Below are 22,874 nucleotides of genomic sequence, written 5' to 3' on the forward strand. Positions count from 1 at the left end.
CACTCACAGAATTTGCTAATCTATTTAGTGCAGATCACTCCCAAACTTCTATCTATTCACTCCATTACCCTTGGGGTCTTTAGGGAACCGTTCCTAAAACAAAATTTTACATTAAAAAAACAAAAAAACAAAACATTAATTGTGACCTGTGTAAATCTGGCTATTTTGTGAAATGTCTCCTATTTGCACATTAGACTTGAATTCCTGTGGAATGGCAGAGAACCCAGTGCGGCTGCTGAGGAGACCCGGCTGCCAGAAGAAATCCGCATGACATGCCATCAGTTTGTACAATACCACAAGGACCTGTGTGTTAGGAATATCGTAAAGGAGAGAAGGTATTTCCACTGTCAGTGAGCTGGAAAGCTATACTAATAACATGTCACCTTGTCATCTAAAAATAATACCTAAAATATTACTAACACCAGTCACTGTTGTACCCTGTCATTCACTGTATTTAGTGCTCTGTAAAATGAAGCCTACTTAATATGGTAGAATGTTCAAGAACTACACTAATGACTTATTCTCAATATTGGAGTGCAGGCTAACATTTTTTGGGACTGTTGTCTTGATACTGGCCACTCTACTGAGTGAGTCAGAGACCTAAAACAAGAATGTATCCAATGAAGTGCAAAAAGACTTAGTGTCACTAAACCCAAATCATAAAAAAACTATCAAGAGCTGTATTGCATGCTGTTCATACTCACTCAGTCACCACCACTGCAAAAATCCTGGTTGATCCTGCTGCGCTCTCTCTCTCCCCACCTTCTGTTCATGTCCCCAATTCAGCTAGGGATTTCGCAGCTGTGGTGGCAACTCTGCACATTCTCTCATGTTTTCAGTGAGTTTGTAAATGACAGCCCGCTCCCTCCCTCCTCCATGCCCACTAACCAGCTGAACACAATGTGGGTTGAATATTCCATGTAGATTAATGGAGGCCTCACCTCCTTATTCCAAGACACAGGCTGGAGGCGTGTGACAACCTGTGACTGGCAGAAATCTGTCCACACCATGTTAATTCCACAAAATAAAGATTTGATTTCAAATATATATTTATATGCCAATTTAAAACAGTTTATTGATATTAGTTATTTTTACTCTATATTCAAAAGGCTGTTGTTGGTTTTTTTTTTTTTTTTTTCCATTTTTAACGTGACCAGCAGCAGAGGGCTAGAAGTTCCTCCTGCTTATGTTTCCCTGCAGACTGGCTCATAAAGATCTGGGTCATGTGACAGCTGTATATTAGTTAGGAAAAAGGTACTTCAATGTTTTTTTTTTTTATTTAAAATAATTACAGTGCCATCATCAACATATAGAAACAGAAGGGACAATGTAACTTAAACAGTGTGTGTTTAGTATCACTTTAACTCCCATCCTGCATAGTGTTTTGGGTCAGTGACTAATTAGGAAGAAATGGTGCATCAGCATAAAATCTGGGGCCTGTGCCTTTTTAAAAAGAAAGTTTAAAAAGAAAGTCGCTGATGATTTCCTCCTAGGTTTACCTTTAAAATGTATACAGTGTTACATACCAAATCGTAATGATGCCTCAGGTGGACAAAATGGTTTTCCTTCATAATTTTTGCTAATGCATATTGCTTATAACAAGTCTGTTCTCATCCCTTCTCACCATTTCTTTCTTGCTTCCTTCATTTCTGTTTGTTTGCTTTCCTGACTGTATGAACGTATTAACATATCAATTGTATTAGATTCAACTACGAGTTTTGCTCTAAAGGGAATGTATTTTTCCATATATATATTCTATATATGTCTAAGGCTGTTTTTTTATTTTTTTCTAGGCAGACAAGCCTATAGAATTACAAATTAATATTTCACATTTTTCATTTACAACCAGTAGGTGGTGCGGTTTAGTCCATTGTTCAGCACCTTTGCTGAGCTATTTTTACTACTTTTCTGTGAACAGTTTGTAATTTGATCATCTATTGACAACACAGAGAGAGAGGACTGGAATCCCCTTTCAAGCTCCTAAAGCTCAATATAAGGTTTTAGTTAGAGAAGGTCAGAAAAGTATCTTTCTTTTTTGGAGATTGATATAGAGCAGCCTTCATTCTTCTAGGAATGGCTTTTGGCTTTACAGGATTTTGGAGTGTGTTTTGTGTTCATTCAGCCTAAATAGCATGCTGAAACAGAAACAGTTGTTTAAAATGTCAATGTATGCGATAGCATTAACAGCACCCTTCACTGGAAACACCTTAACCCAATAATTTGAAGGGGAGTCGCACATATTTTTACCCATATAGTGTATCTACAAGCCCAGCCAAATACAGTGTAACTTGAATGCTTAGTGTTACCACTTAACAGTAGTTCTTAAAGTGGAATTTCATTTTAACCCTAACTACTAAAACTGTCCCCTGCCTCCGAACACCTATGCTTACTAACCTGTGTAAAAACAATGTATATACTTACTATTTTCATCTCAATCTGGTCTGGTCATGTGATCTCCCCTGCGTCAACCATTGGCTCCTGCAGGTGAGAGGAGAGAATGCTCCAACATCGGCTAGTAAAGTCTGGTGAGATGACCTCACTGTTTTTTTTTTTTTTCTTTATTGAAGCAGAAGTACAATACACTGACAAAAAAAGCAAAATGCGAAAATAGCCGTCAAATAGAGGAAGCCAAGCAGTCCATAGATAAATGCAAGTCACATAACATACCCGCTATCAAAAGCATCATAATGAACAAGGGTACTTTGCCAAAAGATTTTTCTTTTTTTATGACTTGGGTCACTCTCGGAGCACAGAGTCATTTCGGGAAGTATTGATGAGATAGGTCATCACGATGTGTCCGAGCTCACCCAATGGAACGTTTCCTTAAGACGTACACTGATATATGAATAAGAGCATAAAAATCAGTATACCATCAGATAACCATGTGTGGGAAACAGCAGGGTTAGAAGAGTAGCAAGAGAGGAAGGAAAGAACAAACCAAAAATAACAAGGGAAGGGGATTGGGTTCAGGCAAGGGGGACTCCGCGCAAAAATAGGTCAGACCAGTGAGGTTAAAGCGAGCACCGAATGAAAAAGAGCATGTGATCTAAACTGCGGGTGGAACGCTTCCCTGAAGATAAGCCTCAGTACCAGTAAAGTACACCCATGGCTGCCAGAGGTCCCACAGTTTTTCCTTGGTATTATTCAAAGTGGCAGTCAGGGACTCCATGCATTGTATGTTAATTTTAGAGAACCATAATGAACGCAAGGGGGGCTGTGTTTGCCTCCACATGGCCGGTATACAGGCTTTTGCAGTGTTAAGGAGTTGGATTGTCAGGGACTTCCTGTATTTTCGGGTCAGCCTCCCCGAAAGATGAAGTAGGCCATAGCAGGATTATCTCTCACCTCGACAGAAGATAACTGTTGGATAACGGATGCCACCTCGTCCCAGAAGCCCCTGAGCAAGGGGCAGGCTCAGAAGATGTGGAGCATATTCCCACCCGCAGAGTCACACCTCCAGCACCTATCTGGAATATTCGCGTCCATCCTGTGTAGCAACGAGGGGACCCTATACCACCTTGTGAAAATTTTGTAACCCACTTATTGATATTTGTTAGCTATGGACGCTTTGTGTGCTAGCGACTAGACCTTGTCTAGTTGCTTGGGCGTAAAGGAGATGCCTAGGTCCCGCTCCCATTGGGTAACAAAGGGTAGTCGATGTCCCTCATCCAGATCCAAGAGAGAAGTGTAAAGCAGGGACAAAGTGTGTCTGAGTGGCTCTCCCTTCCTGCAGATGGATTTAAATGGCGTCGGAGGTCGGGGAGAAAATCCCAACTTCTGGAAAGATTGGAGAAAGTGCCTGAATTGAATGACGCTAAGAGGGTCTGGGGGGGGGGGGGTTCTGTCCAGCCAGCCATCGCGAAGGAGATGGCATATCTCCCATTGGCCACATGTCCAACAAACTGGTTTTCCCCACCTCAGCCAGCTTCCCCACCCGGGCACTTGAGCATTCCGGGGGAAATTCAGGATTGCCCAGAATGGGCGTCAAAGGGGAGGGCAGCGGTGCCACATTTGAATGTCGTTGTATAAGCCTAACTTCCCTAAGAGTAGCCCCAACCAAAGGGTGGTTAGAGACTAGGTCCAAGGGACTGGAGGAAAGCCAGGAGATCGGAGGCAAATGCATGTTGACGTCCTCTCCCTCCATCAGCACCCACTGCTTGGTATCTGCATGACAATGCCAGTCCACCTGCATAAGGTGGGAAGCTCTATAGTATCTCAGGAGGTCCGGAAGACCGATACCCCCCCCCCCCTTGACTTAAGCAGAGATAGCGTGTGCAGTTTAATTCTGGGAGACCTGGAGGCCCATGTAAAGGACCGGAACAACGCCTGCACTTGTTTGAAAAAACGAGAAAGGGAGTTAAATCGGTAAAGCCTGTAAAACATAAAGTAATCTAGGTAACCCATTCATCTTAAGAACATTACAACGCCCGAACCACGTCAGCGTAAGCGACTGCCAGGACCGGAGATTCGACTTAATGATTCCCAATAGAGGGGGTAGATTGGCCCGGAAGAGGTCACAGGGGGTCAGCAGGTATTTGAGAGCCCTGTCCACCCAATGAAAGGGAAACAATGCCCTAACAGCTCTCATGACAGCTACAGATGCCGAGCTATTAAGTGCCGCTGACTTAGAGATGTTTATCTTCTAATTAGCTAACCGTATACGTTTATTGCGTCAAGAACATTTGGTAAATTCACTCGGGTTGGTAACAAAGAAGATCAGGTCGTCCGCGTATGCAGCTACTTTATGATGGCCCGTAACCTTATTGGGGTCCGGAGCTGAAGCATCATCGGAGTGAAGATTATAGAGGGCTCGGAAGAAGGAGCAAAATTCGGAGGAAATGTCCTCTGAGGTATGAGCCCTCGCCTGTCGGCCGACCTGGGTGATGATCATGCGTTTCCTAGTACCCCTTAGTGCCCCCGCCAACATCGCCCCGGGCTTATTTGAAAATTCATAATAATGACGCCTGGCCCAAGCCAGATCCTGAATCGATTTCTGAAACAAGAGATACTATTCAGCTCCTCCCTGGCCTGCATAAGGGGCAGCAAATGCTCCTCCGCCAATGATTTCTTATGTTTGGAACTCAATGTGTCAATGTGAGCCAACAGAGATGCGACTTTCCCATCCCTATCCCTTTTCTGTTGGGAGCCAATGCGTATAAGAACACCACGTATGACACACTTGTGAGCCTCCCAGACAGTGGAAGGTGCCAAAGAGGGGTCCGAATTGGTCACAAAATAGACGGATAAGGCCTCGTCGAGTTCCGCCCGCACCTCAGGAAACTGTAGGAGCGATTTGTTGAGCCTCCAGTTCGGGGGGCCTAGTTTGACAGGTGTCCCAGTTCATGGTGATCTGTATGGGGGCATGATCTGAAAATGAGAAGGACCCTAGCTGAGAGGAAGTGAGATGAGGGACCAGAAAGAAGTCTATCCTAGTATAGGTGTTGTGGGTGGCCGAGTAATAACTGTAATGCCTCTCACCGGGGTGCATCACGCGCTAATGGTCAGCCAGGTCGAGGAGATAGAGTTGCCTCTTGAGCTTCCTTAAGTATGCGTAGGAGAGATGCGAGGAACCTCTTGCTGTGTCTAACAAGGGTTCGGGAGCGTTATTTAAAATCGCCACCCATGAGGAGGAAATCCTCACGGAAACCCATGACAACCGGAGTCAATTGCTGCAGAAAGGACAAGTGATCTGAATTAGGCAAACCTACTTTAATCAAAGTAACCAATGTATTCCCGATGCCACTGTTCAACAGCAAGTAACGACCCAGCGGGTCCGCCTGTACCGCCATGAGGGACCAGGGTATTTTCCTGGAGATCAAAATGCTCACCCCTTTTAATTTCGGTGTAGGGGAGGTGGCATGGTACACCCACGGGAAGTCCCTATTATACAATTTGGGGATAGAGTCCCTCCTAAAGTAGGTTTCCTGCAGAAACGCAAAATGAGACCCATTTCTTTTAAGATCCGCCAACAGCTGTGCGCGCGAGGTGGACAGCCCCCTCACGTTCAGCGAGGTCAGTTTATACCCAAGCAGTGCTGTATCTTGGCTTAGGCTGACAAGGCCCAGGCCTAGGGCGGCACTTTGCAGGGGGACAGCAAAAAGCTGTACCCCGTACTGAAAAAAAAAAAAGCCTCCTCCCGGCTCCCACACGAAAAGGGTTCCCGCCGGCTTGCGCTACACTTTTAGTATAGTGCCAGTCTTATGGGGCGAATTGCAGGGCAGGTTCCAGGAGGCAAATCAATCTGGCACCCCCCATAAAGCGATCATACCTGCCGGTATGTTATTTAAATTAAGGGGTTGTACAAGTTTAGTCAGGCCTAAGGCAGCACAAAACCTAAATACACCACTGTACCCGAGGGTATGGTGCCTAGGAGGAATCGGCATGGTGGGATTAAGCGGAATCCTCCTGGCCCACAGGAATGAGGGGGGAAAAAAAGGGGGTGTGGAGGACGGAGAAAAGAAGGTAGAGAGAACGGAAGGAGAGAGAAGATATGAAAAAGGAAGAGTGAAAGAAGGACCACGAAGCAACTATCCCAGGACTATCTCCTCCTCACTATAATGAAGAAGGCAGACACACAGGGGGTTGGTTATCTGTAACTATATATCAGTAGGATAGCTAAACTTGTTGCATAGCAACCTGGTGCAACTAGGCGCCCCCTAGAGGGGGGAGGTGTAGGTTAGACGCTATGAAACTTCAGGAGACGTGACCCTAGGGTGTCAGCCAACCAAAAATACCACATGGTAAGCTGAAACCTCAGAGAAAAGGATAATAAACAGCAGTAAACAATAGTAGTAAACATTAATAACTCTCATGGGTGCTTAATAAAACTAGAAGCAGGGTATCACAGACTGCCCCCGCACACCCCACAATGAAAGAATACATTCACGGCCATCGGGCCCACCCCACTGACCAGTCACCTGCGGGCTCCCAACCCCAGCCAGCAGGCTGAAGTCCCGTAGATCGCTGGCAGTCCATACCAGACACTAGGCAGAAAAGGGTGGGGGGTAGAAAGGAAAAAAAAAAAAAGACGTGAAGAGCCTCCAGGGCTCACAATACCAGCAACGGTGCTCCATGTGTGAGCCTATAGTTCATGTGAGGAGGGAGCTTCATCTGATTCCTGCTGCATGACAGACCTGGAGCGTCTCCTCCGGTGACGCTGAGGCCTCAGTGAGGAGGGTCTCGAAGGTCCCTGACCCCAGGGATTTTTCAGCCAGTCAGTCACATGTATTGGGGGGTATCCAGGAATGAAAAGAGATCTTGTAATTGTTCCGTCCACCTAAGGGTGAAGGAACTTTTCAAAACCACGAGGTGAAACAGGTGGCCCCAGTGGTACCTGGCACCTATATTCTATACCGTCTCCAACAGAGGCTTCATGGCCCCCCTCATTCTGAGGGTTAGGCGCGACAAGTCAGGGAGTAGGCAAACCATGGTACAGTTGAAGTCCACAGGGCCCCCAGCCCAAGCCTTCCTCATGATCTCCTCCTTGAGAGAGGAAAAATGGACCCTGGCTTGCACGTCCCATGGCAACGCAGCCTCAGCACTGCGCCCGGTGGACCCTGTCTAACTCAATGTCCTCTGGAAGCGGCCTATCCAGCAGTTTATTGAAGATAGCAGTAACTGTGGCTTTAAGGTCTGTCCCCAGGGTGGCCTCTGGAAGGCCCCGCAGCCTGATGTTGTTCCTGCGGCTACAGGTCTCACCATCATCCTGTTGCAGCTGCAGCATGATGAGATTTCTGTGGAAGAGCCTGGGAGGTTTCCAGAGCAGAGACCCTTGATGTGATTGAGGCCTGCGATACCTCCACTGCCTCCACCCGATCTATTTGTTGCTTTAAGGTGTTGATGTAATTGGAGAGGGTACTCACGATTGAGGCAGCCATCTCCGTGAAGTCCTGCTTGGTGGGTATCGGGGATAGGATTTCCCGCCATTCGGGGCCTGACAGCGGCTATTGCTGCTGGCTGGTCACCATGGGTGGGGCCTGGGAGTACGCGTGCGGCAGTTCCGGGGAGACGGATCAGTGAGGGCGTCCCATTCTGCAGGGGCCAAAGACTGTCTCTGTGCCAGTTTCCCAGCCTTTTTCATAGGAGTGGGTCCTGCCGAGGACTGGCGCAGCGGTGCCATCTTGGAGGCCGCAGAGGCTGAAGAAGCAGCGGGATGCCGCATGAAGTATGTGGAGATGTCCAGTCCCCGAGTCACCACCGGTGTCCCTGGAGGTTTCCCTTTTACTGGCATGAGAGAGAGGCGAGGTATCCTGCTGATTTGTGGCTGAAACACCGGCGGCTGTCACGGAGCTCCTCGAGCTGCGTCCTCACAGCGCCATCACCAAGCCACGCCCCCCGAGATGACTTCACTCATAGGCTTCAATGATCTATCTATTGCCGGTGCTTCATTGTCTTCCCTGAAGCGATGTTGGCTTACACAGGGGAGCCAGATCACATGACCAAATGGTTGTGGCCTGAAAATACAGTTGCATCTTAAAAAAATAGAATATCATCAAAAAGTTAATTTTATTTCAGTAATTCATTTTAAAAAATAAAACTCATGTATTTTATATAGATGCATTACACACAGAGTGCTATATTTCAAGCATTTATTTTTCATCACTGTCTGTGGAAACACAGTGGACCTCATGCAACTTAGATTCTGTGCCTCTCCACTCTTCCTCCAGACTCTGGGACCTTGATTTCCAAATGAAATGCAAAAATCTCCACAGTCTGTGATGATTTTGGGAGCAATGTCATCTGCTGGTGTTGGCCACTGTGTTTTATCAAGACAAAAGTAAGCGCAACCGTTTACCAGGAGATGCTGATTTCATTTTCCAGCAGGACTTGGCACCTGCCCACACTACCAAAAGTACCATTACCTGGTTTAATGATTATGGTATCACTTTGCTTGATTGACCAGCAAAGTTGGACTAAACCCCATAGAGAATCTGTGGGGTATTGTCAAAAGGAAAACGAGACACACCAGACCCAACAATGCAGACAAGCTGAAGGCCACTATCAAAGCAACCTGGGCTTCCATAACGCCTCAGCAGTGCCATAGGCTGATCGCCTCCATGCCATGCCGCATGGATACAGTAATTCATGCAAAAGGCGCCCCTACCAAGTATTGAGGGCATACTATACTGTACGTGGACATACTTTTCACTAAGCCAACATTCCTGCACTCTTTTTTTTGCACTTTGGGAGTTTCCTCCTTTTTGAGCACAGAGACTGTTCACATAAAGGTTTATATAAAATATATGAATTATATATATTTATGGTTGTTGCTAATTCCAATTGTTTACAATATTGGATCCATATGCACTTTCATTATTGCACTTTGTCACTTTAAGATTTTTGTTTCATCACAGATTCAAATGCATTTTGAAGGCTGCACTTTGTCACTTTAATGTAGTAGCGCCGCATTATTTGTTGTATTAACATTCCTGTATTCACATTTTTTCTTTTTTAATGGTCTTATGTAATAATCTAATTTTCTGAGATACTGAATTTTGGGTTTTCACTAGCTGTAAGCCATAATCCTCAAAATTAAAATAAAGAAATGCTTGAAGTATATCACTCTGTGTGTAACGAATCTATATAAAATAGGAGTTTCAGTTTTTGAATTGAACTACTAAAAATAAATTAACTTTTGGATGATCAAATGTTTTGAGATGCACCCGTGCATAAGTATACTGTATACAGTACATCTTTCTTACACAATTTAGTTAGTATAGGTGTTCGAAGTGGGCGGGGCTGAGGTTCAAGGCTAATTCCACTTTAATTATCTTGCAGTGGAATTACGAATGTGCAATTTGGAAACTCTTAAGGATCAGAACCCCTTCTGGTCTATGTATTTATGTTCTCTGCTAAACTACATTATGTAAAGCAGAACAGTGAAGGCTCCCACTGCATTATTAGACTTATTTTTATTCCTTGCTTCAGACCTATGGCAGACATGGTGAGATGTGGCCTTGAACAGAAGAAAAACAAAATTTGTATGGGAACCTGACCATTAGGAGCTTAGGGGTGTTGTGGTATTTCATGAAAAAATCACACATTTTGCTGAACTTTGAATTTGAACTGTTACATGCCCATCCCCATTGTAATAATAATAATAATAATGCAATTTTACCAAATCCTACATCAGTATGTGTTCTTTCCAAATTGTAGACTATTCCAGTTGGCTCCTACAGCTTTTACATAAATGTATTTTTAGCTCATGCTCTTCCCACTCCCCCTTACTGGCTTCTAATGTTCTATGACCCTGTACTGATCTAACCTGCCTATATCATGCTGTCCTATTTTCCCTCTTATTTTTCTTTACCTGCTGCCAATCACAGCCCTGGCACAAGAGTTAGAGAGCATATGGGTGAATCATTCCTTTGACACACAGGTGTGGTGCCAGGAACTCTGCTATAATCTTCTGGGGCTCGGATTTGGTGAGCTGGCTTGTCGAAGTGGGACTGGCTTCCGATCGTGGGGAAGCAGTTAAGTATGGAGAGAGACTGCTGAAAGGAGCCGTCATTCAGCATATCACAGACGAATACGAATTTCGAGATGAAAACCTCTACTACCGCATGCTGAAAACAAGAAATGTCCCTTACCAGAGAAGATGACACATCTACAGTTTTGTGTACTTGTTTTCATTGTCTTGGATATTGTGTGTCTTAATATTCGTCTCTAACATTTCTAAAGACACCATTAACATAAGCACTCTGAAGAGTTTGTGTTTATAGCTATGCAAAAATCATCTGGGTTGGCCTTGGTAACCCCAGCACTGTTAAAAAGTTTTAAAAAATTGTAATCGCTGTGGGAAAGGCAGCTTCGGTCCTTCCATAGTAAAGACCACAGAAGGAGTTTGCAGCTCAGGGGTTAGTTTTGTCACTGTATGTGTGTGCTCAAGATGGTCCCTTCAGCAGAGAACCAATGTGAAAAAGCACACGGGTTGATTTACTAAAACTAGAGAGTGCAAACTGTGCATGGTAGCCAATCAGATTCTAACTTCAGCTTGTTCAGTTAGGCTTTGACAATAAAACCTGGAAGCTGATTGACTAGGATTCAGAGCTGCCCCAGATTTTGCACTCTCCAGTTTTAGTAAATCAACCCACAGTGGCTGCTCACCTAGGGGTAAAATCTTCCTACCCTTTTTGTATCTGTAACAAACTCTCCATTTACTCCTATGGTGGAACCCAGGAGGTGGGAGTTGGTCTGCTGCATTCATAATTGGAAATGGCACTGACAATGCTCTAAAGCCATTTGTTTTTGCCACTGTAGCTTTTGGTCTTTTATTTGTGACAGTAATCCATCTAACACTGAATTGTCACTGTTGAGTGGATTATGGCTTTCCACTCAAAGCCTTACAAATTATTTTATTTACAAAGGATTTTTTGGGGGGCTTTAACTGCAGAAAAAAAATTTTGTGGTGAGTAACAAAGCTGAACACTGCTAGAACTGTACATACAACGTACCCAAATGTCAGCATTTGATTACGGTAAGTGTAATTTGGTTACCTCTGCCATATGGTAAGGATTCCCCACCCTTAGTGCTTACACTTTCTCTGAGTAGCTTGGTGGACTTTTGACATGTATCCATTCATATGAAGAACTTGTTCACTCAACCTCGTCTTTTTTCTTTGAAATAAGAGGCGAGAGCTTCAGAATGAATAGGACAGCACCAAGTACTGCTTTGCCCTATAGTAGCGTGTCATGTTATCTGTCCCCACTGAGCCTAGATTACTCTGACATGAGAAGGAGACAAAATAGTGCATCATATTGTGCTTGTCCTAGCTACTTCTGATAACTGCAGGCTGGGCACACACGGGGGATTTTTTGGGGGGTTTTTTTTGCGATGTGCAATCATCGCTTTACATAAATTTGCATTACAGTGCTCCCAAATATCCAGGAGTTCTGTTTTCATAGTCTCTCTACATTTCTCTGCCTAAATAAAATAAGATGAGGATATGAAGACACGGAGCCTTTTCATAGATCTACCATCTTTTTGTTGACTACACCATTCCTTTTTCTACACCAAGTAGAGACCTGGGCAGTGATCTTCAGTTTGGTTCACTATACATATTTTACTGCAGAATGGACAGACTTTTGACTTTAGAGGCTCAGTTCACTAAGAAATACAATTTGTAAAATGTCTTGTTGCTTGGTGAATTGAGCCTCAGGTTTCACTGCAGCAAACTATATATATATATATATATAGAATATGTATATGTGTGTGTGTATGTACTGTGTTCCATCCATAAGATGATATATTTATCATCATATTTTTTTTATCTTTGCACTGCTGTCGGATGACTTGGGTCCTTATTTATAATATAGAATAGATGGCAGTGATTTTTTGTATTTCATTCATAAAATGGCAAGTGTGATGGGGGGCCTGCTGTGTCCTTCGGGGTGTTTTCTGCATGGCACTGCAGAGAACCGTTAGGATAGGAGAGCCCTGCCACATGACTAGCCAGTCATGTGACAGGTTTCCTCTTCCAGACACTTGTTTTTTTGTTTTTTTTTATTTAAAATGAATGGGACTTTACTTCAGAGTTCTAAAGCAAAGGAAGCAGCAATTCTGTGCTTGATAAATATGCTGGAATTTTCATTCTATGCATTAAGATAAAAAGCCTTCTGTGTGCAGCAGCCCCCCTAATACTTACCTGGGGTCCAGCGATGTCCATTAGTGTCTCAGCTGACCGAGATTCTCCTTCCTGATTGGCTGAGACACAGCAGTGGTGCCACTGGCTCCCGTAGCTGTCGAAGTCCGCTAGTCAATCAGAGCGGGGCAGGGGCCGGGCTCCGCGTCTGAACACAGGGAGCTGTGACTCAGCTTGGGTGCCCCCATAGCAAGCTACTTGCTGTGGGGGCACTAAACAGAAGGGAGGGGTCAGAATCACAGAAGAGGGACCTGAGAAGAGGCGGATCCAGGCTTACTCTGTGCAAATCCATTGCAACAGAGCAGGCAAGTATAACATGTTTATTATTTTTATAGGAAAAAAAATGACTTTACAATCACTTTAAGTCATAACAATGAATAATATATCAGCCCCTCAGAAGTGTGTAACCAGCCGCAAACTGTGTACGTCATTCGCCAAAGGGCTGTTGTATATTCTTTTAAATATGTTGCGGTTATGTTGAGTGGAGCTGTTTCGCCATGCAAGGCAACTTTATGCAGATTCTTATGTTGCATGGCCTAAGGGTCCATGCACACTTGGCTTAACCACTTCAGCTCTGGAGGATATGCCCCCCTTCATGAGCAGGCCATTTTTTGCGATACAGCACTGCGTTACTTTGACATATGCGCAGTTGTGCGACACTGTACCCAAAAAAATAAATACATTTACGTCCTTTTTCCCCACAAACAAGCCTTTCTTTTGGTGGTATTTGATCACCTCTGCGTTTTATTTTTTGCGCTATGAAAAAAAAAAAAAAGGCAGACAATTCTGAAATAAATATATATATATATATATATATATATATATATATATATATATATATATATATATATAATATATATATATATATATATATTTCTTTTGTTCATTGGCGGCGGACACATCTCCTGATATTCTTAACCATTGGGTTATACTGCCCCCTACAGTACGACACTAGGCAGAAAAAAAAGTCTAGCTATGCACATGGGCAGTCCCAGGGGCTATACTCCCTCTCTCTACTATAGGCAGTTTTTTTCTGCCTAGTCAGGAGAAAGGACCTAGTTCCTTGCTGACCTCAGCACCGCGCTAGGTCCGCCGCGACATAGCCCCACCGGACGGGGGCTTGCCTGTGAGTTAAAACGCCTCACGAGGTCACATTACAACCGGGTCTTGGCCCGAGTCGCAGCTTTCTTCCTGGCCGACAGCCCCCCCATTTTGATAGAGAGGGGTTCTGTCTGGAGCGGAGCCCGCCTGGTTCTTGATATGGTGAGTAGCTGTCCCCCCCCCTGTAGGGTTTTGGGGTGGACGTGGACCCCCCGGGCTCCCCTCCTTGGGACTGTCGGACCCCCCGGGTTCCCCTCCTTGGGACCGTTTGACCCCCCGGGTTCCCCTCCTACCCCCTCTTCCACATATGCTGGGGCTGTTTGGGTGGTCTAGTTTACCTCCTGGGGTGGGGGCAGGACTCTAGCTGGTGATAGGGACCGGGGGGGTTCCGCCAGGGACCGGACAATCGACTGTGCGGAGGTGGGGTTGTACCTAGCGGGGGCTCCTACCAGGGCCCCCCTGTCCTGTCTAGATCTGTCCTTAAAGTCTGGGTTTCCTTCCCAGGTCTTTGTAAGCCTCATGGTGCTGCCATTTTGTTGTAGCCTGTGTGTTTCTATACACGGCGGCCATGTTTATGTAGTCCGGCCATTTTGCTGTGGTTTTGCCATTAAAAATAGTGGCTGCCATGACAGTGGTGCCCTGTGGGCAGCGATTTCGGCCGGTGGGAGTCCCTCATCCTCTGGTGCAGACTCCTGGATCCTTTGGCGACCAAAACGTCCCTGTGGGGTCCCTACGCGCTTTACTAGGCGTTTCCAGATTAAACAAGGCAACCATGATTCCAGTTGAAGTGTCCTCGGCCTTTAAGGATCCAGCTGACAGGAAGGCAGAGGCTGTGGCCTGCAATATGTACACTCTGGCTGGTTCGACAATGAGGCCGGTATTCACCATTGCCCTAGTGTCACAAACTCTGACCAAGCTGGCTAAGATCTTACGCTGTGACCTGGAGCGAGAAAAGCTCCCCCTTCCTTTGCCGAGATGGTGTACCAGCTGGCCAAGGGGCTGCAATATATCTGTGATGCCTCTTTGGATACGGCTCCCCTAGTGCCTCAGCTCCCTGTTTCAGCAGTGGTCTTTTGGCTCAAGTGCTGGTCTGCGGACCAGACTTCTAAAAAGGCCTTTACAGATCTTCCTTTTCAAGGAGATTGTCTGTTTGGAGCTACCCTGGATGACATCATTAAAGGTCTCACAGAGAGAAAGGGTACTTTTCTTCCACAGGCTATTACGGGCAAGGAACCTCGTCGTAGACGTGGACCTTCCTTCTCGGCTCTTAAGAAGTTTTTTTGTCCCTCAGGGTCTACTGACAAGGGCTCGAAGCCCTTCAGGGCCTCCTCAGGAGGATCCAAACAAACCTGGTCTGGCAAGCCGAGTGCGGGCTTCTTCAGACCCACGGACAAGGCTCCTTCAGCATGAAGGTGTGCCACCACCTGTATCGGCGGTGGGGGGACTTCTTTGCTGGTTTCTGGACCCGTGGACTTCCCTGGTGCAAGACAAGTGGGTCTACAAAGTAAGTTGGTTCGGCTACAAATTCGAGTTTCGCTCTTGTCCCCCTAGCAAGATTCTTTGCTTCCAACTTGCGCCTGTCCCCAGACCCCTACAGGATCTGTTTGGGGCGGTAGAAGACCTGTTACTTCAAGGGGTGATTGTCCCGGTTCCGATTTCAAAACCTTTTTGGGGTTTTTACTCCAAACCTATTCACAGTTCCCAGGAAGGAAGGCAAAGTGCGTTCAATCCTGGACCTAAAGACGTTAAACTAGGTTGTGCAGAAGTTCAGAATGGAGTCCATTCAAATGGTGGTGACATCCATACTTCAGAGGGATTTCCTCGCCTATGTCGACATCAAGGATGCCTACCTTCACATTCCAATATGTGTCAGTCACCAGCGTTTTCTCCACTTTGCTGTGGGAGAGTAGCGTTAGCAGTTTGTGGCATTACCATTCGGTCTTGCCTCTGCTCCTCGGGTCTTCACAAAAGAGTTAGCCCCCGTACAAGTCTGGTTATGCCAACAGGGTATCGCGGGAATGGGCTACTTGGACGATCATCTTCTGCAAGCAGAGTCATCTCCTGCTCTGGTGGAAAACCTGAAAATCACAATGTGAACTCTGGAGGAGTTTGGCTGTATTCTGAATTTTCTGAGGTCTCGGCTTGGGCCTGACTCTGGACTTGGCCTAAGCCAGAGTGCTTCTTCCTCTGGACAAACTCCAGAAATTGCAGGCTGCAAATCGTCACATGCTGTCCAGCAGATGGTTATTTGTGCTCAGGGATGGACCTCGTAAAGGGTTGTCCGCTTCTGCAACCATTTCCAGATGGATCAGACAGACGATGATTCAGGCCTATTCCATTAGGGGTCAGATTCTTCCTTTCCCTGTCAAGGCGCACTCTACTAGGGCGCTTATTTCCTCCTGGGCTTTCTGTCATCCGGCATCAGTGACGCAGGTTTGCAAGGCGGCCACCTGGCCGTCAGTGCACAGTTTTACAAAGTTCTATAAAGTGGATGTGTTGGCATCTGCGGATGCTTCTTTTGGCAACAAGGTTTTGCAGGCTGCTGTTAAGAGGACTTGATCCTCTTTGAGGGTCTGATGTTTTTCTTCAGGTGGGCTCCAGTTGTTTTGGTTGAGCTCCTCTTTGCCTGGTTGGCTACTGTTTAGCATTGGGAATTTTTTTTTTTTTTTTTTGCTGTGTTTAACACAGCTTTGCGACGCCCCAATGATTATGAATATCAGGCTCTGTCAGTCAATAATTGAAAGAGAAAATTGGATAATTGACAGACACAGCACCCACACCTCTGTGGAGTTGTAATTCTTCTGATACTGCTTGTAACAAAACTGAGTGAGTGGCTATAGCAGAGAGCGGGAGTATGCCCCCTGGGACTGCCCATGTGTGTAGCCAGACTTTTTTTCTGCCTAGTGTCCTACTGTAGGGGGCAGTATAACCCAATGTTTGATTATCAGGAGCTGTGTCCATCAATGAACGTCAGAGAAATGGATTTTATGGTAAGTCAAAAATCCAATTTTTTTACTTTCTGCTATAAAACATATTCAATAAAAAAAAAATTAAAAAATCAAATGTCTTCATAAATGTAGGCAATCTGTATTCTGCTACATATTTTTGGTAAAAAAAATCCCAATAAGCATACATTGATTGGTTAGCGCTAAAGTTATAGCATCTGCAAACTGTGGGATATTTTAATTAATTTCTTTATTTTTTTTTTTTACTAGTAATAACCGCTATCAGCGACTTATAGCGGGACTGCGATATTGCAGTGGACATTCAGACACTGACACTTTTTAGGGACCAGTGACACTAATACAGTGGTCAGTGCATAAAAATATGCACTGTCACTGTACTAATGACACTGGCTGGGAAGGGGTTAACATCAGGAGTGATCAAAAGGGTTAACTGTGTGCCTAGCCTGTGTTTTACTACTGTATGGGAGGTGCTTTTACAAGGGGAAGACGTGGATCCATGTGTCTGCTTTGCAGAGACACAGGATCCACGCTTTTCCTCCTGTCAGAATGGCAATCTGCCTTGTTTACATAGGCAGACCGCCATTCTGTGTCTCTGCGGGTGGTGGTGGACATTGAGTCTGCGGTATCTGCTGATCAGCTCCTGGTGTGTATAATCACAGCGGGAGGGAGCCGGTTGCGGCGCGCACTTGTGCCTGACACCTGTAAGAGCCGAATCACATATTTGTGATCAGGCGCACAGCTAACACCCTGTAGCAGTAAAATATATATGCTATAGGGCAGTGAGCAAGTGGTTTCTTTTGGCAGAATTTTTTTTTTTTTTTTTTTATATAGAGCATTTTTGTACAGACGTTTAGCATTTACAGGCAAAACGCAAAACTCCTGTAGAAGCAGTGTTTTTTAAGCCCAGTGTGCATGAACCTTAATGGTGTCTTTTGGGAATTTAAAGCTTATTTAAAGAGAATCTATAGTTTTTTTTGTTGTATGTTTTTAGATATATTGTGATTTGCAACTTTTAACAATGTGCAATATTTTAAAAACCTTACATGTTTAGTTTGTAAATGCACATTGGGTAGTCATATTGTTGTATTAACAACTGCGCTTTACTGTTACTCTCCGACAGGTCTGTTAGTCTGCTCATATTAATTGAAAACAGATTCTCACTATGGCTAATTGGTCTTGTCCCTGCAATAGTGTAGCAGTATTGCTGCCTGCTATACAAAAATCTATAAGAAGAAAAATCTTCAAATGTTATGCAGTATCATGTGTGGAGTTTGAAAGGATGGTTTTATCCTTCGATATGTTTTTTGTTTTCCCTTTACAAAAAGTTGGAGCTCTTTTCTTCTTTTTTTGGGTGTCAAATGAAAATTATGGCAAGAATGCTGTATCACATAAATATCTGCAATTAAGTGTCCATAAAAATGAGATCACCATTTGCAGATGTGAGGTGACATTCTCCATTTTGTTGTCACCCTTAGAGCCAGGGCCGACAAGCTTTAGGCTTGTTAATGGCATCAATGTGACACACTTCTGAGATAATTTAGAATTCATGTACATGTGCATTTGAGGTTCTTCAAGTGGATTTTGCATTCCCATAGACCTGTATAGGAATGCCGACCCATTTGAAGAGAACCAAAGCCCATTGACACAGACTCTTAGCTGACTAGTCTGGACAGTTGCTTTTTGTTTCCTTCTAAGGTAAAGCATTGTGCGCTACCCACCCTTCATGTACTTGAGAACAACTACACAGTGCTGCTATAAAATATTTTGTACATACTCTGAATATATTGTATTAACAAATTAATATATTATGTTTAGTTTTCTATACAAATATTGTTTAAAACTGTACATATGTTAAACAATGAGTACAATAGCTATGTTAACAAATTCCCTGAGCCCTCATTCGCACGCAAGTACTTAAGCGTACAATTGGGTGAAGGGCTGTCTTTGCCTGCATTCGATGCACATGTTTTCTGTGCCTCCACATGCAGGCAGTCCCATTTTTATGTCTATTGAGACGTAGCAGCTGCATGGACATAGCCGCTGGATGCAATTTGACAGTTGTGTGTCCTAGGTCGCACTCTTTGTTCAGTGACATGCACCTGCATGTCTGTCAAATTGGGACCAGTGGTTGTGTCCATGCAGCCGATGCATCCGACATGAATGAGACAGAGGGAGGTAAAGACTGCTATGGGTGTAAATAGGGTGATTCTAAAGCCTAAATATTTTTTTTCTTTAAATAATAAACATGTCATACTTACCTGAAACAGCCCTGATCCTCCTCTTCTGGGGTCCCCAGCTGGTGCTCTGGTCTCCTCCTCTTCAAGGAGTGTTCCCATAGGAAGCCACTTCCTGTGGGTTCAATTCCAGGCACAGCCAGTGCAGCTCAACTCTGCTCCCTTGTCACAGGATTTGATTGACAGCAGCAGATGACAATGATTTCTGCTGCTGCCTCTGTCCTGTGAGGAGAGCAGAGAGAGCCACAGCTCTCAGGCACAGCGCTGGATTGGGATCAGGCTCAGTTAGGTATACGGGGAGGGGCTGGAGGATATTAATAACATCAAAACCCCAAAAAAGGACAGGCCTGACGGTAGAAAAAAGAGCACACATGGTATCCTATAAGATTTTACATGTTTTACCATGTGTGTTCCTTTCCTTGGCAGTAAGGTCCGACCTTCTTTTTTTGGAGTTTTGATGTGAAGATCCCCCTAATCCCTCCCCTTATACTTACCTGAGCCAATCTCCATACAGCACTGTATTATATACTATAAGGATGTGCTACTAGAGTGGCCTCTATATTTTAGGGATCCTAATAACAACAGAAGGTTTTTGTTTTTTTACCTTAATGCAGAGAAAGCATTGAAGTAAAAAACATTAAACATATAGAACTACATTAATGTTTTGATTTAGACAGTTTGATGCTTATGCATTTCAATTTCCTGACTCCATGGCAAACACTATTGCAAATTCATACACAGCAAGTGCCAAATTTAAGCCATACGATTATATTGTAATGACATAAAAGTGGCAAGTAAATATAAATTATACTTCAGAACGTTAAAATGCATTAATGTTCAACTAGTTATTAGCTGGTGGTCAATAATTATACAGTATTGTGTTGTTTTTGGTTTCAAGATCTGCTTAGTGTAGACAAACGCAGAACCCAGTCCTGCGATTTTGTCTACAGTATATATTTTGGGATGTGGCATAGGTACCCTTTATCTGCCAAGATCTGCTTAGTGTTAGAGCAGGGTGGCCGCTCCAACACTGCATTCCTTGGTGGTTTAACCACTCTTCTACAAATTAATTATTTCCATGTCAGAATGGACGGACTACTGCTTCGACTGAAACATCCTGTAGTAGTTTGTGTTGCATACAGTAAGCCGAACTGTTTTCTAGCAGCAGTACAAGTGACTTTATTTCTACTGCCAAATATAATGTCACTGCATCTCAGCCATCTAGCAAAAGCTATGTATTATCAGTGAATGCAAGGATTCCTCTGGTTTTCTGAGGGGGAGAGACAGGTGGATGATGTCACAATCTCCACCTCAGTCAATCAGAATCCTTATATTCAATGAATTAAAAAACCTAACAAAAGGCACAACCCAAATGGTGGATATGTGGTTTGGGTAACTCTGTAATATCTAGTAGTAGACGGGAAGTCTCTGGTACCTCTACCAGACCACAGAGCTGCTTACTGAACGTAGCACAAGTTACTATAGTATATTAAAGCCTAGCCAGCTGTCATTCTGATCTGGCATGCAAAGAATTAATTTGGCCCAAATTGTTTACAGTGCCAGGAAACCTGAAATTTTCTTTGAAGTACTGGTCACATGGTCTTGGCCAAATAGGCATAGGGAGCAATGAATTAGCAGAGCTAACCCGTCAGCAACTCTGCTTGGCCCCTTGTTCCAGACCTTTGTCAGAGACTGTGACTAGCACCAGAGGAGATACAGGTTCACAGGATGCCACACTTCTGACCTGCTCCCATCATTACTCAAGACACTGTTTTTATTTAATAAATGTTAGATTTAGTACATAGGTCCCATTAAAACAAAATGTTGAGTTGCCAAGTAGAACTTTTATGACTGTATAATGAGTTTTTGAATATAAGCATATTGATCACTTACAGTACCAAAAAAATATTGTACTGTCTATAACTGTTTGCTGAAGGAATGTAAATCTTCTACCACTAAAGATGACTGATGATGAACTTGTATGATACCATGCTCTCAATCAGTTTTGTTCAAACACAAGAACCATTACATATATTATTTCCAGTGTGATTGTTTATTGACCCCAGAAAAAATTGCAATATTTGCATAAGCAGCTAAATATTTATAAAAATTCAGCCTGGATTGTGCTTGTTTTCACCCAAGAGCTCCCTCTAATAAAAGTACAATTTGATTTTACTTGATTTGTGTTTTTAAATGAAGCACTGATATGTACAATTACATAAATCCTGCAGATCACTATTTTATACCATTCACATCAATTGTGCAAGAAATAACCATGGCAGAAAACATATCCTTTAATTTTCAGGCTTTGTAATATTTACCACTGATCGTAATATTTTTCCACTTTCATAAATAGGTTTTAAAATCTACAACCGGTACATGCCACAAACACTTGTCTGCAAGGGGTGTTGCACTCAGAAACTCTATCCAGCAGCTGATTAATAACCCAGACCCTGCTGGACAGAAGATTGCATGGCTAGCCTGGAATGTGACATTTAAGCACTGGGCTTTGCATTGTGGAGATATCTGGATCTTTTGTATATAGTGTGAGCTGTGCAGTGATCTCCAGATCCAAGACTGTGGCACAGCCTCTAGTGCAGTGATGGCAAACCTTGGCACCCCAGATGTTTTGGAACTACATTTCCCATGATGCTCAACTACATTGCAGAGTGCATGAGCATCAGGGGAAATTTAGTTCAAAACATCTGGGGTGCCAAGGTTCGCCATCACTGCTCTAGTGTGAGGGCTCATGCAGGCTTGTCCTCATCAGTGTCCTCACAAGGCCTGTTTTGTGCACATTTAATGGTGTAATCTGCTCACAGAGGCTCTAAATCCGCTCTGCCACTATACACAACAAGGTTGAACTCCGACTCTACTGAGCCTCAATCCCTAATGTGCCTAAAGCCCCTGTTGCCATCTCTGATTCAGTAGCCTCAGTCTACTCCTGAAAAGAGCAAATTTCATATGACTCAAGATTTATAAGGAGATTTCCTCTTGAGGACTGAAAACAACCTATAGAAACATGGACCCCTCCTGACAATGTTAGGAGTGGTTTCCCTTTGAAAGAGGATTTATTGCGAAGTGGTCTCTGCCCACTGTAGACACCCTAGTCCTGTCCAGTTAGCAAACATACCCCTGAACAAGTTGAAGATGTTCTTCCCTTACGGATTTCACTGACAAGACAATTGGATGCTCCTCTTACAGTAGGTTTGTTTGAAATAATTGGAGTGGTATTGTAGGCAGTGAATTTGATTTGTGAATCCACGTCACTGTGGTTAAACTCCTTTAACGTTGACCCCTCCAAGCCAAACCCTTGTGTCCTGGTGATCTTGGAACAAATGTCTAGAGCCCTGTGTTTCAGATGTGATGGCCTTTTACTAGTATCTAAGATCATCTATTGCATAAAAGTGATGTCTGTTCATATGCATAGGGCATCAAGGATACATCCAAGGAATTTCTGATGCACTTACCCTTTAAGGAAAGGTGTCTCTGGAGCTGCCCTTGACAAGGTAATTCCCAATACTACTAGGAGTCAGACTTAGCGCCTGCCTCAATGCAGGAGATGATTAGATGGAACCTCAACCTTTTATCTTTTACTGCAGTAGTACCTCATAGGCAACCTCTCTCAAACCCTCACATCTCAAAGCCAGAAGCCCTCTGTCCCATCTGCATGAAGGTCCAACCCCCCCAAGTTTGCAAGTGGGGACATACAGTATCTCACAAAAGGCAGTACACCCCCTCACATTTTTTTAAATATTTTATTATAACTCTTCATGTGACAACACTGAAGAAAGTACACTATGCTACAAAGTAGTGAGTGTACAGATTGTATAAATTTGCTGTCCCCTCAAAATAACACACAGCCATTAATCTCTAAACTGCTGGCAACAAAAATGAGTACACCCCTAAGTGAAAATGTCCAAATTGAGCCTA

General features: G+C 44.1%; 1 protein-coding gene across 2 annotated transcripts in view; it reads left to right on the forward strand.

The window, feature by feature from the left end:
• The window catches only part of GPR155 (G protein-coupled receptor 155), a 79,746-nt gene extending 69,006 nt beyond the window's left edge, over positions 1–10,740 (forward strand). Inside the window, exons 14-15 of one of the 2 annotated variants that reach the window (XM_082262235.1) lie at positions 195–335; positions 10,379–10,740. In XM_082262235.1, the coding sequence (XP_082118361.1) occupies positions 195–335; positions 10,379–10,601 (364 nt within the window). In that variant the 3' untranslated portion in view covers positions 10,602–10,740. Of the gene's footprint in view, positions 1–194; positions 336–10,325 lie in introns of both variants that reach the window. The other variant, XM_082262236.1, reaches the window with a different exon arrangement.
• The last annotated feature ends 12,134 nt before the right edge of the window (positions 10,741–22,874 follow it).

Source organism: Pelophylax lessonae (genome assembly GCF_965119305.1).
Source record: "Pelophylax lessonae genome assembly, chromosome: 6".
NCBI classification, from domain to species: Eukaryota; Metazoa; Chordata; class Amphibia; order Anura; family Ranidae; genus Pelophylax; species Pelophylax lessonae.